This window comes from Acanthisitta chloris, unplaced genomic scaffold (assembly GCF_000695815.1).
Source record: "Acanthisitta chloris isolate BGI_N310 unplaced genomic scaffold, ASM69581v1 scaffold12846, whole genome shotgun sequence".
NCBI lineage: Eukaryota > Metazoa > Chordata > Aves > Passeriformes > Acanthisittidae > Acanthisitta > Acanthisitta chloris.
In genome coordinates, this window is record NW_008677703.1 from 45,477 (window position 1) to 67,690 (window position 22,214).

General features: G+C 42.5%; 1 protein-coding gene across 1 annotated transcript in view; it reads left to right on the forward strand.

Moving 5' to 3' along the window:
• The window catches only part of ADAMTS17 (ADAM metallopeptidase with thrombospondin type 1 motif, 17), a 163,322-nt gene that overhangs the window by 36,724 nt on the left and 104,384 nt on the right, over positions 1-22,214 (forward strand). Inside the window, exon 6 of the mRNA XM_009076620.1 lies at positions 19,301-19,406. Within this exon, the coding sequence (XP_009074868.1) occupies positions 19,301-19,406 (106 nt within the window). The remainder of the gene's footprint in view (positions 1-19,300; positions 19,407-22,214) is intronic.

The window sequence follows — 22,214 nt, forward strand, 5'->3', positions numbered from 1 at the left end:
TCCTGTGTGCACTTTTCCTTCTTTAGTGCTTCAGGGACGTGGCTTCACCCAGGATGCCTCACATGAGCACTGCAAACCAGAGGAAAATCCTGCTTGCACAAGACTCAGTGAGGGTTTTGTTAGTGATTTCAGTGGGGTCAGAATCCTGGTCCTTTTCTTAGATGTTGCCTGAGACATGCAAAACCTCCTGATAATATTTTATAGAGACCTATTTTCTGGGTTGATTGTTATGTAAAGTAGAGCATTTGAATTTCATTTGCCTTTGGGTTTGTTTTGCAGCTCAGTAGTCTTGTTTAGGTTTGTCTTTATTCATTCCATATACTAAGGGCATTGGTGGATTCTTGGTCTTCTTAGCTGAAAAATGTCTTTCTGGAAAAGACACCTGAGCCAAACTGTCCTTAGTTGGAAGCTTTTATGGTCCTGTTGCAGGGTCTTTGTAGAAATTAGGTGATTGATCAGCCTGTTCTGTTCTGGAAATTTCTAAATCTCTGAGTGCTATTGACTCAATTTCCCATTATCTCAACTTTTTTCTTCATTTTCTCTCTGTTGTTTTGTGTCTCAGGGGGAAGAATTAACTTGTGTAATTGAAATAAATTAATGCATTTAGTGGAGGGAAGGTTAGTGACAGATTTTCTGTATGTTTGTCACCATTCTCTCTTCCATGTGTTTCCAGTCCCTACCTCTGAGGTCTCATAGACCCATCAGTTGTATCAGGATTAACTCCCTTCCCTTTCCTTTTTCCCAGGGGTCTGTTTCTCTTTGGGAGTAGTTCAGAGTTCTTAGGAACTCTTCTCAGTTTTCTTCTTTCATCTCCTCTATGTTCAGCTGGGTCTGGACACCAAGAGGCTGCAGTCTCCAGAGAGCCCTGGATGGTCTGTCTTCCATCACACTAACCACATGGCTTGCCCACCAAAGTCATGGAATTTCCACTTTAGTCTTCATAAACCTCCAGCAGTTCCTTATTAGTTCTCTCCATACATCATTCTCCTTTTGTAGCCCTAAAATATGTTTAAGGCACTTCTATTTTCCCATTATTTATCTGTCTGTCCATCTTCCTAGTAAGCACCCAAGGTAAAACAGTAGGGCTGGCAGTGCTGGTCTATGTTGGAAGCTTGTTCTCAGTGAGTTGGAACTAAACACTGTCAGTGGGGAGGAATAACACACTTCCTGCTCTGTACCTGGCCTTTCATTTCCTCCATCAAACTGCTGTTGGTAATTAATGCACATGGATATATTCTGCATAGAACTGTCTTGCTGAAGTATGTACATAGTCATTGTCAACTGTAAGGCAGCATGTCCAAGGTCTTCTCATCAACTTACTCCCCTGCTTTTGTTTGTGAGTGTCTCTTTGCTGGTCTAGAATCTTGATTTTCTTGTTGCACACTCAGACCCTTCAGTTATACTTTATGCCAGAGCTTTTGTCTTCCTGATTGTGACTCACCTCAAAGTTGGTGCAGGATCTTTAGGCTTATCTTAGCTTGAAAGCTTTACCTTCACCCGTAGTTTTATTAATGGGAAATGTTCATGGGAATGTGTTTTGGTAAATACAAGAGAATAACTGTCTGAAATGCTGTGGAAATCTATAGTGTTCCTTTACCAGGCAACATATTACTGAGTAAATATCCTTCAGGCCAGCACATCTCTGTGTTGTGCAAAGTGGGTGTTGATTACTGTTTGAATGAAATATCTTTTCATAGAATCATCATAGAATCATGGAATGGTTTGTGTTGGAAGAGACCTTAAAGCTCATCTAGTTCCAACCCTTGCCATGGGCAGGGACACCTTCCACTAGACCAGGTTGCTCCAAGCCCCATCCAGCCTGGCTGCCTGCAGAGTCCTCACTGGCTGCCAGAACTGTACTTTTCCATCAGGCATCTAGGACTCCAAATCCTAGCCTAATTTCAAATTGGTGTGTAACTAAGCTTTTTTCTCTTGCCTTTATTAAAAGGAGTAAGTCATGAGGGAAAATATTTGCCATGACTTTGTTGATATTTATTCTGATACTCTGACTTTATTCTTTCATTTCAACTTCATGTCATAAATCACTTTATGTGCTAAATCATTGTGCAGTTTGACTGCTACAGGTGCAAACATGTCCTGCATTCCACTCCAGGGCCATTTCTGTCTGTGTGAAATTATATAGACAAGCACACAGAGCACCTGGGAATTTCTGTCTCGTAGCTTAGAGGGCAGATACCTGCATAAGATGTTCCTTTCCCCATCTTTTTACCCCTCACCCCCTTCCTAGGTCTGGGGCTTTGACATGCAATCACTGCAGGGAGGAAAGAATTTGTCATTACTGTTTTAACTAACAGCTCCCAAGGAATTTATGAGATAGTGTCCTTCAGAAGCAATTCAGTACTTTTTCATGCTGGCATGGAGTGAAAAATACTCAGAAGCATAGTATTTGAATATATCCTTTTCTTTTCCATGATATATAGTTCTTATGGGTTTGGTTCACCTGAATATTCTGTGCTAGAACTTCTGAATTACAGGGTTTTTTTCTCCCAGACAGTTTTCTGCCTCAATTATTTTCTGAATTAGAAATGATTTGTGGGACACTGCCTGAGAACCAAAGCTTTGCTTCTGGCTAAGTACCATTGAATGATGATTTAAAGAAATCTCTGCTGTTTATCTCGGGAAGTGGTCATTGTGTTTGCAAACAGACAAGCTGAAGGCAGGAGCCTAATTGATGTCCAGCTAAGCCCACACTGCCAAACAACTGTCAAGAAAAGCTCTGGAACTGCTCCTGGCTACTGTGTGTGTGAGGCTGAGAAGCCTTTGAGGCAGACACAAGCAGAACAGACTCATTATATTGGGTCTGTGGACAGACCATTCCTGTCTTTTGGGGTTTATAATATTTCTGCTGTTGTCTCTTGCCTTGTCCATGTAAATGGAGATTGTACATGCTCTCTGCACTGCTTCACACCCCAGCTCCATCACTTCCCCTTGCTGAGGATTTGTTTCTCTGGGGGATTCTCACCAGAATGATCATAAAACAAATAAAATCCTCAGTTCTGCTTTCATGGCTCATCCTGCTTCCTCCTTTCTCTTTTATAATAAAAGGCTGTGGAAAGAGAAATAGTGTTTGTTTTCCATGTCAAACCTGCTGTCAGTATGCTATAAATAACCCATCTGGGCTGGAAATGCCAACCCAAGGATCTCTGCAGCAGAAAGCAGGATTTGCTGCTATGACATGCTTCTGGCCAGGTGGACAGGGGAAACAGGGGACTCATAAAACCATTGCTCATTGGTTCTTATCCAAGAGCATGGAACGATTTTGCACATCCTGCCTTCCAGCCTAATTCACTCTGCCTCCCTGGTCGACCTATACCATTAAACAGTGCATTGAGAGATTTTTGCATTTTATTTCATTTGTAAAATAAGAATTTATTGAGAGGAGAAGGAAATGAATTTGTAAACAGGGCTTTTCCTCGGTGAAATTCAAAGCTCTTTACCAAAGAGATCAGCACTGTTATCCCCATTGTACTGGTGAGGAAATGAAGCCTAGAGATGGGAAGGGACATGCCAAAGGACAGAGCTGGCTGGGGGCTGAGCACAGCCCTGAGTCTCAATCCAAGCCCCTCAGCTGGAGGCAAGGCTACCTCTTCTCAGGCCTTCCCAGTGGCAGGGCCAGCCAGTTCTTCAGGTCAGCAAAATAATGATTGAACCCTTCAACAGGCCAGAGGTTTGTGTTTCTTCTTTCCACTGCCTGGGTCCTTATTTTTCCCTCTGTTTACACATTCCAGCCTGGTCAGTTTGCTGCAGACTGCAGCAGTTTGGGAAAGCTGACGCGTTTATAATTGAGAAACCTCTGAGGTTTTTCTTCTCCTCCTGTCAGACATAGATGGCTTTTATCCAGTTGACTGCTTTACAGTGCCTTTATCCTTTGCTGGCTTGAAAACATTTCAGATAGTTCCTATTGTTTTATAGACCCTGTAGCTAAAAACCCAAGCTGTGTAAAAACATCTGTACATAGCTGTGCAATAGGCTGCAGACATGTAGGGTAATAAGGCATGATTGCATTCATTGTAGCATTTGCTCCACTGGATAATCAAATAGAAGCATTCCAGTTGCACACAGGATATGTAAGAGTAAAGGAAGGAAATGAAGGACAGTTGCCTACTGTACTTTTACATTTCTTTTGTCTTGCAGCTGCCAAGACTAAATGCAATTTTGAGAGTGAGTTTTAAATAACGTAGAGATGAGATTTTACTAGTGATACCAAGAAAACCACACTGGAAAGTGTGCATAAAACCTTCCCTCCTCATCCCCAAGAAGGGAGTTTAATCTGCACTGATTTTTTCATTTGATTTTTATTTCCAGCTTCAGTTAACCATCTGGTAACATGACCTAGTATGATACCTAACCCATTTTGCAGAGTGTTTGGTCCTGGAAGGATCTCGCTACACCAAGTGCACTCAATAGATTGAAAGTCACTTTAAATCCTTGGAATGTTGTTGGGTTTTATGTAACAATTCTCCCACTTCCACTGCCTCCGCACCAGCTCCAAGCCTTTCAGTTTTGATTGTGCAATACAATGCAAGTAGGAATTGGGTTTGTAACAACACTTTGCACCACTGAAAATCTTTCCTGTGTTTACCAGGCACTGAAAGTTTTCTCTGTGTCTAGCAGCATGCTGAAAATGCAGTAGGAAATGTGTTCCAACCAGCTGTGATCCAGTACAATCCCACTTTGTGGCTGTAAATGTTAATGGCAGGTGCTGTGGGAAAGGTGATGAAATTTTGAGCTGACCCAAGAATGCACAGACACATTCTGAAAAAGAATTACTGTCTCTAAGTACATGGCAGAGGACGTTGGGCTTTGCATGCCTGAATTTGACCAGATCTTCCTTGTAGAAAATAACTGGGGTTTCCTTACCAAGTTCTTGCCAATTTAAATAGGAAGGTGAGTGTAGATGGTGAGATTTTACCCTAATTCTCACTGAGGGGGATGTGTGTATATGTGTGTGTGTGTGTGTATATAAACTTCTTTGAACCTCTGGAATTTCATTTGGACACAAGGGTTCTGCCATATAAATTTTTACATTTCAGGCTCTGAATTCTATAATCTGCAAGGTGTTTGTCTGAATTAGTTTGACAAGTTTTTTCACCTTTTAGATCAACTGATAGAAATACACTGAACTTATTAAAATAATAATAATTTTAAAAGAAACTAGACCCAACCCATCGAAGATCTTTCTCCTCCTGTACTCTTTCAGCATGATTTGTAGAACATGAAGGATTTCTGTGTTTGCTTAGCTTGGAATTAGCCTTGTATTTCTACTTTAGTTGGTGGTCATGAGCAGTCAGCAGGGTGAAGATATTTGTTGGTTTTGTGTAGTTGTGTCATACATTTTTGTGTGGCCATTTTGCCTGAGCTGTTTGCACTAAGGCTCTGCCTGGCCAGAACTAGACTGCTGGGTACACATGAATGTTCTGCTGAGGATCTGCTTGTTGGTTTTAATAATGTCATCCATCAAGCTCTAGCATGTACAGCAGTATTTGTTCTGTAGGAGACAAACAGAGTAAACACTGCAGTTATTTATAAGAAAATTGGCCAGTGAATTAGGGAACTCTGTGTGGATGTTTTTATGCTCTAAAATGAGTCCATCAGTCTAATCAGACTTTGTTGTTGACAAAAGAAAAGGAGAAGATTGAAGTTGGATTTCTACTTTGAATGTATATTTTATATCTCTGTTTAAGAAACCTGTACATTCATCTTTCCTATCTTCTGTGCCCTAGTCTGCTTTTCTGTCTGTGTCTGTTGGTCTGAGAAAGTGCTGTCTCTGCTTTGGTCTTGTCTGGATTCAAGTGTGGATGAAATTCCTGATCTCTCTCAACCTGTGTCTTGACTCCTGGTCAGTTCTGGGGAAGTATTGGTGCTCCTTCTAATCCCTTTGATGACTCTTAAAAGTGTCTACTGACTCAGACTAAAGAAAAGCAGCTTTGTTCACTGGAGTTGCTCTGTCCTTCCAGATGGTTTTCCCTGTGAGTCTTGCCTGACCCTCTGTACCTGCACACATACTTAAGCTGCATCTGAAGTGGAGATGCTTTTCTGAGCCTGGGATCCTGCAACACAAAAATACTGCTTAGGACTACTGAAGTTCCAAGCTTTGTATTTTTCCTTCCAGAATGTCTGTTGCCTCATAAGAGCCTGATAACTTAATTATGTTTCAGTTTCATGTTTCTTCTTCACTGTGTCTCATTCCTTCTTCCATAATGTTCTCTCATTTACCCCAGGCTTCTTTCTCTGCATTTATCTGTCTCACTTGGATCTTCCCATTTCCCTTCTCCCTCTGTGGAGCCAAGTGAGGAGCAGAGGTTCCTGGCACAGCCCTCCTGTGTTGGCATTCTCTGTGATGTCTCTCTGGAACTGAGGATCTGAGAAAGTTGTGATGCTCTTAGCTCAGAGCAAAGGCTGATTTCTGAGGGTGTTTGGCCCTTTCCATGATGGACCCTAACCCTTGACTCCCGTGGTTTGTGTTGCAGTGCAGAGGTGTTTGCTGTGATGGTTAGATTTGGGATTTTCTTGCCTGAATGATAGATCTAAAAGTGATAACTTTTCATCGAATCATAGAATCAACCTGGTTGGAAAAGGCCTCCAAGATCACCAAGTCCAACCCTACCATGGTTACAAGACCATGGCACTAAGTGCCACATCCTGTCTCAGCTTGAAAACCTCCAGGGATGGTGAATCCACCACCTCCCTGGGCAGCACATTCCAATGCCTGAGCACTCTCTCCATAAAACAATATCCTGATATCCAACCTAACCCTCCCCTGGCAGAGCTTGAGTCTGTGCCCTCTGGTCCTGCTGCTGGTTGCCTGGGAGAAGAGACCAACCCCCACCTGACTCCAACCTCCTGTCAGGGAGTTGTAGAGGGTGATAAGGTCTCCCCTGAGCCTCCTCTTCTCCAGGCTAAATAATCCCGACTCCCTTAGCCTCTCCTCATAGCTGACGAGAATATCTGAATATTTCAGAACAATCCTTTTCTTTTCAATTTTATCTTGTCACTTGATGCATTTTCAAACTGGGAAGACTGTAATGAGTATTTATTTCATGCACTGGTGTGTTTAGTGAGATGCAGGATACCCACTCATGCACCAGTGTCTGTGAGCCACAGCATGGTCTGAATACTGAAGCAAATAAAGCTTTTGGGCTTTACACTGGAATAAAAAGGCAAAGACCAGCATTCTGGAGGTGGGAGCTGATTAAAAGGAGCCAGGAAATGGCTTAATGCTCCTTGTCCAAAGCCAAGGGTAATGCTCCTGTTGATGCCAGTGAGATTTTGATCAAGCCTGTGGTGATTATGATAGCTGGTACAATTAGGGTGGATGTAATATATATCCAGCTTGTTTTCTGTGAGTGCCATGAAGCTGATTAGGCTCTCATTAATCAGGTGGCTTTGTTGGGAAATGCATCTCGTTACATGGCAGCTGACAGGAGGCCACTGCCACTGGGCTCCCAGGCCTGTTCAGAGGTCTCCAATCTGTGTAGCTTTGTACAGCTGTTCCTGCTGTAAATTCCCTCCAGCAGCCACACACTGAGTGGGGTTTGACAGCTGAGGGAACCCCTGCAAACCATGGTGCAGACTCAGCACAGGGAAAATGTCACCCAGGCAGGGTGAGCTGCTGCATTTCCTTAGGAGTCTTGGTTAGAAGCAGGTGGGACTAGAAGAGGCAGTTCCCCCCTTGCTGGGAGAACTTTAGCACAAAGCCCTGGAGCAGTAACACGAACACACGTGCATGAAAATGTCCCACTGGCTCCTGCAGCTTTCTGTGACAGCTTTCTGTGGTGCTGCTGCAGGTGCTGTCCCCGTGAGCCTCCCGTGCTGTCGTGTCTGTATCCAGACTGTAAAGGCCTCAGGACTGGGACTGTGCCTTGACTTGTGTCTGTGAGGCACCAGGGACTCTTCTGGCTGCTGTCAGTCATCACAAGGAGCTCAGCAGTATTCATCCAAACTTGTGTTTTCTTTCTCAGGGGCTCGAGTTTGAACATGAGAGATTTCTTTTTATTAAGTGTGAGAAAAGCTCAGGCTGGTCTTTTTCATAGTGAAAACTTCTCCCTAGCTGGTGTTACTTTTTATTTGTGAGCAATCTAGAGAAAGAGGTACTTAAAAAAGTAGATTCAGGACATATTAAAAATATCTCCAGCCACATAACCTCTGAAATTAGCCATTACTTCTCTTCAGTTGGGCTGGTGCTGTGATGTGTTTATGTCTACATAAACTACCGTGTGGGTCATTCCTGTCCTGGGGGTGAAAATCGGGATGGACAGCAATTTGGAAAGCCAGAGGAGGTCCTTTGGGTTACTAGTGACCCAAATAGTTTATCCTGGTTTTGGTGTGTGCATGCAGTGTATGTGCTTTGTGCTTGGGTGTCTACTCCAGTGATGGTCCCACACACAAGCCATTGAGCAATTTAAATCAGATTTGAAGGTATGGATCTCAGAAATATTAGACTTTTGGAAGGTTTCTGAAAACTAGGAAACTGAGTAGAGGAGAAAGTTCTCTCTCTCTCTGATGCTGCCACTGAGGGAAAGATTGTATCACCCACTTTTACATCAGGAACCCCAAGTGGAAGTGCCAATGTGTAGGAAATCAAGCCATTAATTTTGCAGTAAGTTTAGGGATTTTCTGTTTATTTTCACCTCCCCTTCCGCCATGATATTTTTGTGTGCCAGAACAAATGTGCTGACTGTGGTGCTGTGTGAGGAGAGAATCAGAGCCATGGCACTGCTTCAGTCTCCTCTTCCTGCCTGCTTATGTGGAAGGACCATTTTCATTCCCTACTTCTAGCAGCCAGCTTCATTCTCTTGCATGAAAACAGCTCTTCAACCCAAGCTCTGACTTCAACAGATGAGCTCAACCCTATTAACGTTATCAGGCACAGGCTCCAGGTTTGTCAGTCTTGTCAAGTCAAGCAGGCTCTGAGGTTAAATCAGCACTCAGCAAAGACTTATAACAGAACCAAGACTTGCTAAATAAGTTTATCAGTGCTGTGCTGGCTGGCAGCTTGCCAAAGTGAAGCCAGGAGCTTACACAGCCCTGGAAGTCAGAATGTCAGAGCTGCAAATGAGAAGTATCACAGAAGCAATGTGGAAAAGCATCTGTTCAGAGTTTGATTGCTGTGAATCATCCTGTTCTCTGGCCTGCTCTGCAGGTCGCCTGAGCTGCTCTGGTTTTGCCAAGAGAACAGCTTGACACACATACAGCACCTAAAAATAAAATACACTTTAAATATTAACATGTTTCAAAAGTATAGATTCATTCAGGTTTGGAGAGTAGTGATTGCTTAGTCATTCTGTAGGAACATGGAAAGAATGTAATGGAGAGCTGTGGAAGAATTCCATTCATCAGCAGCACAGGTGTTCAGCCATTTCCAAAACGTTCAGCAGCCTGGGCTGACACTCTCCAGACACTGAAATATTGTTCATTGTACATTACTGAATGCTGTTTAACCATTGCAGGACTGGTCCTTGCTCCTGAACCCATCCCCAGCCCACACCAAGGCAGGCTGAGATAGACATAGCTCAGGAAAGCTGCTAAAACTGTAAATAATCTTCTACTTTATTTACAAAGCCTCATGAATTTCTTAGTGTTTGCAATTACAGGAAAGGAAAATCTGGAGCTGCATGCTGGACCCTGATTGTTCACTCTTAAAGCAGATTCTGTTTGCTACAGAGACTCCAAATATTTTTTCTGTTGAATTGCCAAGTCTGACCTTGTCTCTTAATTCTGGAAAGGAGGTATTGAGGAATTCGAAGGCTTCAGGATCCCTGCTGCTGAATTATATGTTCTTCTTTGTTTAGTAGTCTCATTAAAAGCCCTGATTTGATCCTTTTCCTCATTCTCTCTGAATTCAGCCCCTCTATTGAGGCAGGTGGCTTAGATGAGTTGCAGGGACAAGCTAACAAATTCAAAATAAGTCAAGAACTCATCTGAAAAAGGAAGAAGAAGATAGCCCCAGAGCTGGTTTTGGAACCCTACGCAGGTTGCAAAGCTGCAGCTATTGCAGGCAATGCCAGGGTGGTTTTTGCATTTGTTGGAAGATGCTAACCTGCAGGTGGGAATCCATCCTGAGGACAGGGTGGGTGTTAACAGACTAATGTGGACATGGGGCATGGTAGCCCTCCAGCACTTTCCTGGAGTGGCAGAGTTCTTATATTTTTCTCTTGATGTGTTATTTATTTTCCTGAAAGATACAGCTTAGGGGACACTGAAGCGATTCTTGAGTTCAAGCCTATTCCACCAAGCAGGACAGGTCAAAATGAATATACTGAAATACTGATTTTTAATAACATCTAAGAAAGGGAAGGGTAAGACTCATGAAGGCTGTTTAGAGCAGAAACAGGTGGAGCTCTCTCCTCTTGTCAGGCCATCCAGCAGGAGAGAGAAGTGGATTCATGTTGTTTCCTGTGTCTCTCTGCTTCAGCCATTGAAGTGAAAGAGTTATTCACACAGCTCCACAAGTCCTGAATCCAGTGCTGAGTCCTCCTGTTGCCTTGCTAGGTTGCCTGTCTCTTGCATATTCTCATGCTGATGTTTGCATGCATGTGAGCAGGGAAGATCCTGCTTGATTCTCCAGCAGTTTGTAGAAAGGACCAGCAGGTTCATCTCTGCAGTGCAGTCTACATCCACTTAACAACATGAGGCCAACAGAAGATATTCAAATCCAAATGCCTTTGAGCCCCAGGCAGAGGTGACTTTCAAGGGCCAGGATTCAAATCCTGATTTGCAGTTTGGCTTCACAGTTGTTGGTGATGTTTTCTTTGAGTTCACAGTTGCATGTTCCTGTGGTCTTTCAAAAGCATCAGATCTCTGCTGACTTCTGCTGGATCTGATTCCTTTCTGATGTAAGGTATCCTTAAACGACCTTGTCCCCTGTGCCTGTCTCTTTTTCTCTCAATAACTTGTATCCATGACTTGTTTCTATACCAGTTCTAACGTCTGTCCTTCCCTTATGCTAAATGCCAGGTTTTTGCCCACACTAAGACACAGGTCTCCCTGCCTGAATACTTCCATGCCCTCACCAGGCCTTGATGCAGTCCAACTCCTGCCTTTCCTCAAGTGAACCCTTGATGCCAGAAACACATGACCTAGGGCTGTAGATCCATTTTTCTCCAGCAGTAAGTGCACACACAAGTTCTCAGAGAGCTCATCTTCCCTTCTGATCTTATCTCCTGCCCTCCTTGACCCCTGCCTCCTACAGAAGTAACTCCCTGCTGCTTACGAGATCAAAGTCATGTTTCTTGAAGCCTTCTGGAAAACCCATATCATCTCCATTTGCTACTTTTCTATCCCCATCTCTTCTCATTCCCTAATCTCTTCCCATCTGTCCTGCCTTGTTCACTAAATTTGGATTATACCAAACTTCTGTATTCTTCCCAACACTGTGTTAACTCATCCAGTCCATCAGTGCTCCCCAGCTGGAGTCCTTCTCTCAGATCCACCTGACCAGCTCTTCTCCTGCCTTTCCTCTTTACAGGAGTACAGCTGTCCTAACACATCTTACTTTGAGTAATCAAACCCATGTAATTCCATGTGTGTGTGTGAGCATGGAGATTTTCAGCACTGTGCAGTGATGTCTATAAACAGATGGTGAATTAGGGTTTGGGAATCTGCATTCAGGAATGGTGCTCTGCTTTGGACTAAATATCCCAAACTTCATATTTGACTAGAGAAACAGGATTGCAGAAAGGAGCTGTGTTTTTGCCTGTTTGAGATCTGCTTTCAGCAGCAGCCTGGGCTCCTGTGGCTGGGGAGCGGGCGGGAGAAGCTCTCAGGAATGTGGCTGTTAGCATATCAAAGTAGAGTAAACATGGAGATGATACCCTGCTTCCTCTGCTCCAGTTAATTAAGCCACTCCTCATGTCACATTAGATGGAGAGGATTTATTAATGTGCTGTCATCCAGGGGAGTGATGGTTTGCTGAAAGGGAGGAGCCATGTTAATGGCACAGAGGATGTCATGCTGAACAAAGAGCAGATGTCAAATAAACAGGGTATTTCTTTTTATCTCCTTTGCTGAGGTTTTAGATCCCAGTGCTTTATCATGAAAGCTTAGAAAATTAGGGCTGAAAAGAACTTCAGGTGATCTTTTAATGCATTCCCTTGCTCCAAGGCAAGATTGGTGGTACACATGTCACTTCTGTTGGATATCTCCTCCATGAGGGTAACCAGTATACTTGTTTCCAGCTTTCTTTGAAACACTGAACCCCATACCTCTCCTCGGGTATGGTCAGTGTGGTGAATATTTATGTTTGTGATCACAAATCCTTGTTGAATGGCATTAGAAAGGAATGTTGTTTCCAAGGATGCCTATGCCAAACCTCAGAGGGTTTCTGAAGGATGTCTGGGCTTCACTGGCATAATGCAGTGTGAATAGCCCATCTGGCATGTCTTTGTAGGCATTGGTTTAAGGGTGTTCTAGGCCAAAGAGGTGTTACAACAACTGTCAGCTTTCTTCATCTCACTGCATTTGGTATCTGAAACAGCTTTTACTAGTGTGCGTGAGGAGAGTTATCCCTAAAGTCAGGAAAGGTCTTGATCTCTAGGGCTCTTCAACTGCCTAAATCAGTGAACTAGCAGAGTGTAAATCCAGTGCAAGTAGCATTAGAATAAAGCTCTTGCCACCTTGGGGAATGTCTGTGTATGGGCAAGTTAGTAAAGGAGCAGATAAATGATTCATCCATTAAACTTGGAAAACCACAGGAGACTTCCCAGGAAGCATAAAAGCTCCTCAGAAAGACTGAAAGCTAAAGCTGAGAGTTGGCTGTGCTGGGGAAGGGATTCCACATGTTTCATTAATTGCTGTCCTGCAGGGTAATTAAACAGAGAAAAAGAAGATAGCAAAAGCTTTCCTTTAAGCTCCAGTGATTAAATCTTGCTGCCTCTGCAGGTTTATAGCCATGAGGAGGTCTGGCCTCACAAAGGCCTTTTTAGCAGTGAGGTATCAAGGAGAGCACCTTGCATTATTCACCCTAGTTAGGTGTCAGGCTTCAGTGCAGGCTAAAAGTGTTGGCCAAAAGGTTCTGTGGAGCTGCAGTGGTGTCCTGGCTAAAATTTGGGTGTATCTGCATGAATCACAGTCATTTCAGGACTAAAACACGTGTTGAATCTGGCTCTCACAGAGCCCTGGGCTTGTGAAATGTTAGCCAGGGTCAGTCACTTGACCCTTGGGTGCTGTAGCAATATTCAGTACTAAGTGTCCTGAATTATTCCCAATAGTCAGAAAAGTATCTCCTACCAAAGTTATTGTGCATCTCACCCATTTGTGCTGTAAGGACCTTGTGTTCTGAGGAGTGTTACATTATCAGCTACAGAAACATCGCAGCTAGTACTGTGAATATCAGGGAGAGAGTTTGTGTTGGTCCTTCAGGGTGTGTGTAATGAAAATCAAGAGATTCAGAAAGCAACTGAGTTTTGTGTTTCAGCTATTTATTTTTCTTGCTGGGCTTTTGGAATTCTGACAGCAGTTGTGTATGCTGGAAGTGAGTGTTCTCAGAGTTACAAGGAAGATGATATTTTATTGGGCACTACAGGGCAGTCCTGGAGGGGAGGTGTCCACCACAGAGCACACAGTTCTGGGAGAGCTTTCTGCATCCCTGCAGGTCATGATGAACAGAGTTTGACAGAGGTCATGTTGAAATTCAGGGCAAGGCAGACTCTCCAAAGTGAGAAGAGGATGCTGTGATGATGGGGCATTTGCAACAAGTTGTGCAGGTATTGAAAGTCAGGGGCTGGTGGGTGTTCTCAGGAGTAGTGGTGGCTTCCATGAGATACTCTTTAACATCAGAATCCCTTCCCTATAAATACTAGAGTTCTCAATATTGTGACTTGCAGTGAGTACAGCACTTGGTGTGGTTATTAACTTGTTTTCCTACCTGACTGGAGCTGTCTCTCATGCTTTGGGTGGTTGTACTAATAATTTCTGTACTTGTGATTCATGATGAGTGTATTGTTTCCAGTGTGGTTTTCATTAAATACAGTAACAATGAAAATTATTGCTAAGGAAAACAGTTTCCATACGTGAATATTAAACTCTAATGGGGACCATGTTGTTCCTGTGAGATTAACAGAAATTGGCATCTAGATGACTATCCAGCATTAAGCCAAATTAATCTGTGCCACTAAAACTGCATGTCCAGCTTTGAATTAGGACATTCTCATAAAATGAAGGAACAGCTAGCTCACCCTGTAAACTTCTTCTGGATCATCCCTGTAAACCAAACTTGGCACTGGAGGCTTAGTGGGACAGTAGTAACAGCCTTAGCCTCTCTCTGTGTTGTACATGCTGGAGAGATCCTTCCATGGATACTGTTCTTTTTCACCTGGATACCACTGACTCTTGAGACCTCTGTTTATTCAGCTGTAGAACAGGGATTGTGTGATTACCTATCTTGGAGGCAGTTTAGTGGGTACTTCTCCTTTAATGTTTTTTAAAATTTGGAACCTTTTCTATATAGGCTTTATAGAAAGTGTTTTTCATTTTAAGTATCCTGAGCACTGAAAGATTCCCTTGGTGACTGACTTGGTGTGTAAATACAGGCAGGGCATCTCTGTCAAACATATCATTGCCATTGAATGGAAAGGCAGAGCATGAATCACTTTAGGGTTTCCTGATTTTACTCATGTAGGATGTTGAGAGAGGCTACAGGAATGTAATTGATGGCAGTGTGTGAGCTGCACAAATTGAAAATTGTGGGAGGATGAGAAAAACATCAGCTCAACACCAAACTAGTAATGATGGGGAATGGGAGGTTTGCTCTGTGCATGTGCATATGCAAGGAGTCTCCATCTGTGCCAAGCAGACTTCAGGACTTCAAGTTTGGCTTCCTTCCCAACAGCAAATACATTGAGAAGAGGAGAGCTAGCCAAGTTTTAATCAAGTAAAAGTTCTGTATCCAGAGGTGGTTGGCAAAAGAAGAGATTAAAGTATTAGAAGTGCAATGAAAACAAGACATTAGAGAGTTGAAAGCTGGAGTACCTGGACAAACCACTTGCTGAGTGAATATTCCACAGCCATCAGAAGGAAGCCCTGGGTATTTCAAATGGGATGAAATGGGAACACACACACCAGAACTTGTCTTCTTCCAGCTTTGGCTATCACTGTGGCAAGTGTGTAATATCCTAATGCCTCACTGAGCTGGTGGGATAAATGTAATCATTCCCCTTAGAGATATTGCTAGTCGAGGGCTCATTAGCTGGCAGAAAGGCCAACAGCTGCAAACTGTTTATGTATGACAAGTTGTTGGATAAATGTGAGTTTACACAGTTGTCTGTGTCCTAAGGTTTGCTGGGGAAGTGCAGATAGCTCTGCCTGTTCAAACCCAGCACAGAAGTTATGGCCTGTAATTATGTAATTTCTCATGAGAGAAAGGAAAAATCCCTCATGCTTGGTAATAGTAAAAATAGGAATTGGCTTTCCTTTCTCTCTACCACTGATGCTTCTGCTTGACCTGTCTTTGATATTAAAAATAGATTTGTAGTGATTGCTGACAGTTAGTGTATCTGAAAGATAAGGACTTTTTCCCTCTGGAGGAAGCCACTCTGTGTATTTGTAGAAGCACATGAGAAGTGTGAAGGGTTTTAAAAAAAATAAACAAACAAAAATCCCAGTTCAACTTTCCTCACTAGTTTTTGTTTTCACACACCTGCCCCTCAGACAGGGCCAGAAGCAAAATTGCCAAATAAAAGAAGTTCCTCTCCTATTATTCCCAGCCTGGTAGAGCCACAACCTGCCAGGATTTTCACCAATGTGTCTGAGTTCATGAAGTTTCTATTCCAGTTCTGCAGGCTTGAGAGGCTCAGATAAAAATCTGAAATTTTAAGAGGCAAACAGCAGTTTCTGTTCATCTCAATGAAGAAAACAAATCATGTTAATGCAGCTACCAAGGCATTGTGCTACTATCATTGTTGGTTAAAGGTTTATTTTTCTCTGCATATCGATTCTGTGGATCATTGTATAGGGTTACAGAAAAGTTGTATTTGTCTTAATGGTTCAGATGTATTTGCTGAAGAAATAGATTATGTTTGCAGATCAATAACTGAATTGCTATTTCTGTTCTGATGTAAGAATTAATGGTAAAATGTATGGGTCCAAAAGAAAATTATAGTCTTAGGAAATAGTTTGATAGAAAATACATATTTCAAAAACGTTTTTGAGGCAAGTTTTTTCAGGCTTAAAATGTTATAGCAATTTGTTATAACTGGATGCTGTTCCAGAATGACTCTTATTAATAAGCACTCAGCAGTTCAGACTTCTTACTGAGTTCATTCCATGTGCTCCAAAGGGTTCTGCTCTTCTAGGATTATGAGTTTCTCTGCCCAGTCCATTTCTGTAATAATAAACTATTTTTACATGTCCACATTCTTTAATTGATCACTGCAAATGGTATAAAATGGCCACACAGGATTCACATTGAGCATTGAAAATGGCTGATAAAAACAGATGACTAACAGTCTGTAACTGAGCCACAGTCACTGCTTCTTTGACCACTGGTGGTTGTACAAGTCCTTAATCATTAATTTTCCACTTGTGAAAAAGATTTTTAGCACAGTGCATTGTCATTGCCAGGTTCAGTGGGGACTAGAGCCACTAAACAAAGACTTCAGAAGAATTACTATTTGAGGTAATGTATTTGACATTTTAACTGGTATTTAACCTTGTTTAATATATTGACAGAATCCTAAACTGTTTCGCTACACCACAGCTCCCAAACATGGGAATATTGCTCCCTGCCATCTCCAGGTGACAGCAAACAGAGACACAGCCTGATTTCATGAAATCTATCAGAAGGAATTTGGCATGAATCATTTCAAGCTAAACTGACTTGCCTGATTGACCCCAGAGTTTGAGGTGCTGTTTTGTTGCTTCTCAGTTAAAACCTCATGTGTCAGATATTACTGAGATCAATACTGGCACAGGTTGATGGAAGAGAAAGTTGGAATAATCAGGTTTAGTAGTAAGAATCCTGCTCTGGTCATTGCTGTTAGCTGTACCTAAAACTGCTGAAAGAGAATCAAATTATCCCTCCCTGTTCAGTGTTTCAGCTGAGCTGGGTTAGTTTATCATGGAATGGTTTGGTTTGGAAGGGACTTTCAAGATCATCTAGTTCTAACTGTAGCTTGTTCCAGAGCTGTGTTTGCCTCATCCCCAAAAGGCAGAGAGACCTTCAGGAGTGATTTTTGAGACAATGGGGGTTGTGCACACCATTGTGGGAAGCTGAGGAGTGAAGGTGAACTCCACAGCCCCCACTGGTTTTCCTCTCTCACAGCTGGGATCAGGATCACAAGCAGCAATGGGCTAGCAGTTTTGTCTCCTGTGACAACACAGTGTGCTCCAGTGGAGAGGCAGCCACGGAGTGGATTAGCAATTTGGCATGAAGCATCCTTCCTCCCAAGTACCCTGTTTCATGTGTGCATGCTGGGAGAGGGTTTCAGAACTCAAAAATGCACAAAGGCACAAATCTAAAGAAGCAGAGGGTTGGCTGAGTGCCATGGTTGTTCCTTTTCATCTCTAGCTTCTGTGACTCAAATATTCAATATTTACTTCCCTTTGACCAAAATGTGGCACATTCATTAGCCCCTGAGGTGTGTGGACTGAGGTTGCAATCTCAGAAATCTTTCTAAAAGGAGGATATTACTTCCTGAGCAGTTCCTTTTGATTCTCATGACTGCTCAGTGAGGAAAAAGCAAGTCAGTTTAAGAAAAGTGCTGAAATCCAGCCTGCTATGGCTATTGATTTAAAAGGTTAAATCTTGATTTCATTCTTTGCATGTGGTATGAATCTGGCCTTCCACAGTCAGCACTTTTAAAGTAAGCAAGTGTTAGTGTCTGATTTCTGCACTGCCTTCACTCTCTTGTGTGAGTGCTGAAATAAGAGGCTGTTGCCTATTCCTTCATTCCATCCAGAACACCCCTGGCAACAAATATCCATATCCTTATTGTTGTCAAAACCCATAAAAACAGAACTGGACTTCTGCCAGGTCTAAAATTTTACAACATTTATGCCCTGATAAACACAGCTTTGTGTCCACTCTGAGAGAAAGCAGGGGAAAAAAAAAGAAAAGAAAGAAACAGAGATCATGTCTCCATTGCCTGGTCATGGTCTGCTCCTTAAAGGCAGCCAGATCCCAGCTATGCCTCCGTGGGAACAGGACTGCAGGGAGGAAATAGATTTCTTATTTTCTGGTAAATACAAATAAAAGCAAATATATCCACTGGGAAAAAACGGAAAGGCATTTGTGGAAGGTCTTTATACTTCCCCTTCTTCCAGCATGGCAGAGGATGTGTGAAGTGGCAGGATGAACTTGGCACTGAGCTTGCTATCTGGAAATCTTGCTTTGTGTGTGCACCAGAACTGTTCCTGTGGCTTTTGAGAGGGACTTGTATAGCAGTGGGAGATGTGTATGAAGAGACATCCTTAGGCTCTGCCTTAGCCTTTGTGCATAACTCCCGTTGGCTCAGCTGTGTTTTTGAGGTGGCAGATGAAACAAATCATTAGCAAATTGTCCTGAGTGCAGCCTGTGATGCCATCACAGCATTTCCAAGTGCAGTGGCACTTTCTGCAGGGCCAGTCTGGATGCAGGAAGGGCATATGAGGACTATTGTTTTTCCATAGCAGAGGTTTCATGCCGTAACTTTTGAATTCCTCTTTGGCTTCAGCTCACAACCATTTGTGGTGCCCACACAAACAGGCCTGGAGAATACTGTGCATGGAATCAAATCCTAAATTCCACTAAGTCATAGAAGATTTCTGCCACCTACATTGGCTTTGTGACTCACCATCAGGAGTTTGCCAGCTTTTCTGGCTCTGACACTCTTGCTTTCTTTAAGTATGAAAATAAGGGAAAATGTAAGATCCTTTCAGAGTCTTTGCTTTATTGTTTTGCTTCTTCTCCTTAACTTTGTTTTTGAGAATCCAGAGAACTCCATTTAAATGCTGGTTCAGGCTGCTGCACTGCATCTCCCAATGCTGTAGTAGAGGGTATTAATAGACCAAGCTTAGATGACTTTGTGAGTCAGTGAAATATAGTTTTTGAGACAGTGAAATATATTTTCCAATGAAAGCAGTGAAGGTGAGTGTGTTTTACTTATTTCCTGTCTGACAAAACTCTAGACTTATTCTTCAATAGGATAATGAACAAACTTCTCAGATGGTTTTTTGTGCAAACTGCTCTGATATTTTTCATGCTGGTTGCATTTTTTTATCGTTGTGGTGGTTACAGCTCTGTGTTTTGAGTGAATGAGCTGTTTCACTGACTCTGATGGGAACATTCTCTGTGTTTCTGTTGCAGGAATTGCTTACTTGGGAGGTGTCTGCAGTGCCAAGAGAAAGTGTGTTCTTGCTGAAGACAATGGTCTCAATCTGGCATTTACAATTGCACATGAGCTTGGGCACAAGTAAGAACTTTGTCCATTTCCTTCTGTACTTATGCCACTGTAGCATAATTTTATTTTAAGCCAGAGAAGTGCAATTACTGGTGTGGCATAATTGTTATGATTTCATATATCCAGCAGATTGATAAATCATTTTAGGAGGCATATGTAAATATTCAATTCAGCACACATAAACCTTTCTAGTTGATCTTCCCCTGTTTTTTACTCTCTGTTTTGATTTTTGAGTAGCTCAAAGAAGCCTCATTCTCTTAAATGATTGATGGTAATTCTGCTTTTCTTTACCCTGTAGCATAGGTCCACAAAAACAACATCAGCTTCAAAATCTTTGAACTTGCTAAATTTTCTCTGAAGTTCAGATGTCTATGTCAAGGACTTTAATAGTTAAATAGTTTGGTAATGGTTTCATCTCTGCATGTGGAGTAATCTGCTGGGTCTGAAGTGGTAAACATGAGTATTGGAAATGCCTTTAAGCAGTATTATTTGATCAACAGAAAGAAATCATATAACTTGATTTATCAGCTCAATCACACCTAAGTAACATGCTTTGAACACTGACTGGAAAAACAGCCAAGAACGTGATAAGTCCTAGTCAGACAGAAATGTGCAGAATGGGATTACTGGGTACTTTCTGCAGGTGACTTTGAAGCCTCTTTTAAGCTGCCTGTAAATAGCCCATGGACAGAAGAAAACAAAATTGACTGGAAGAGTCAGCTGCATCTTCTTAGTGCAGTTAATGAGTTAACCAAAGGTCAGCTCCCACATTCTCTGCTTTCCAGGCTCAGTGTCACACACACTTACTCATGATACTTATGAGCCTTTTCCCCTTTCCATTGACATCACTCTGTGTCACTGCTAGACTGTGTCAGGTACAGAATTAGACCAGGGACAAAGTTATACAGGGGCCAGGACTGGACCTGTGGGATTTTCAACTATTCCTTTCTTCATCCTCTCTGGATGGAATGTGGGAAATCCCACTGTAGTAAGAACTTGTACCCTTTGAGGCTCCAACAGTTTATGTGTCTGTTGCATCTTCCTTTCCTACACTGAGAAGTATTTCACAGCTAAGTCAGAGCCAATGTAGCCTGTTCAGGTTCTGGCCAGTCTCATTCCATGACAAATAATTATTTTATGGCAATGTATTTCAAAGTTTCATGGAGGATATTTAGGTTACTACCAAAAATGACAAGATGAAAATGAATCTCCTGTTCACCCTCCAGTGACACCAAAGGCAGCTGAGCCAAACCGAGGGTGGTTTCAGCAGAAATGAAGGACATTTGGTTTTGGTTTTATTTAAATTGCATGCCAAGATGTTAAACTGAGCCTAAACTTAATAACAAATTAACCTGTGGGTAATGTTAAGGGAAATTCAGCACTCATCTTTGGATGGGCCAAGAGCAAGAGGGAAAAATACTTGAGCTGCAGAAAATCCAGCTGTGTAAAAGAGTGAGGCTGGTCTGCCCTGGTGTTTGCCAAGTTTCTCAGCAGAGCTGACAAGCTTCCTTCTAATAATGCCTTGCAAAAAAAATCCCCATCATAAATAGAGGATGTAATGCTTTAGATACAGCTCTCCATCTGTGCCGAAAAGAGCAAACTCCATTTTCTTTTCTGAGTGCAGTTTTGGGGGTAAGACCACAATGTCCTTTCTCGACTGGTTTTCTTTCTTTGCCTTCATCCAAGTTTTCCGTGTTGGAAAAGTATTTCAAGAGGTGGTATGAGATGCTTAAAGGAGTTAACAGAGGGTGACTTGGGTTTAGTACCTTGGAGGATTTGGACAGGGAGTTTACTACTGTGCAGAGAGTCTTCTGCCTCAGGAGAGGCTTAGATCCCATTGTGGAGAGAGGATTGCCTAAATGGAGATTGCAGGTGGAGAAGGACAAATGACAAAGGAGACTGCATATTTTGTCAGAGCTGCCTCATGAGCCACTTTACTGAGAGAGATGAGACTAGAACAGGCTCTTTCAAGAGAGACTGGGAAGCTACTTGAGTACTGCAGGGGCATGGAGTGTCTGTAAGGGCCAGTCGAGGGACCCAAGTGTCTGGGTTGGGGCAATGTGGCTCTCAGAAGGCACATGAGCCAGGAGGCTCCAAGTCAAGCAGCAAACTGGGTTAGATGAGAGAAGCTGTTGAGAGGATTCTGCTGCCACAAGTGTTTTGGGCACGTGTTCCAGATTAACCTGGTTCACAATGAGTTCCAACTCTGTCACACACTGGAGCAAGCTCTCCAGCCTTTCTTCCCCCTCTTCCTTGCCACAAGCTTGCATGATCAAACACCCAGTGTGCCAAATCCAAATGGGGAAAAATGCTATCCCTCTCTCACTCCTCAACCTGAGCATCAAAATCATCTCTCTCTGCTGTCACCCACCACTGACCTAGTTACTTATTTCAAACTCTGCTCAATTTACTGGTGCCCTTCTGGCCTGGAGGTCAACAGGACTCTTTTCATTGACCTTACTAGGTGTGAGGCCTCTCATTATTCTTCTGCTTTTGAACTGCAGCAGGATGCTCTGAGCAGTCCTGTTTCAGCATGTCTTGTGCAAATAGAAGGATTGTTTGCAGACTTTATCTCCAAGGTTGTAGCTTTTAAGTGAAATGTTGGGAAACTCATTGCAGATGAACGCAAAGAAGCTCACATAAGCTTTCAAAATGAAACCCAAGGAAAACTAGGTGCAAGACTCATAATTTAGAAAAAAATTCCAATCAAAACTTATACCCATATTGGCAAAAATATAGATTTTGGAGGGCCATAATTGTGAGCTTTATTGAAGGCTGATTTCCTTATGAGTGTAGAAAAGCTGAGATTTATTATTCTTT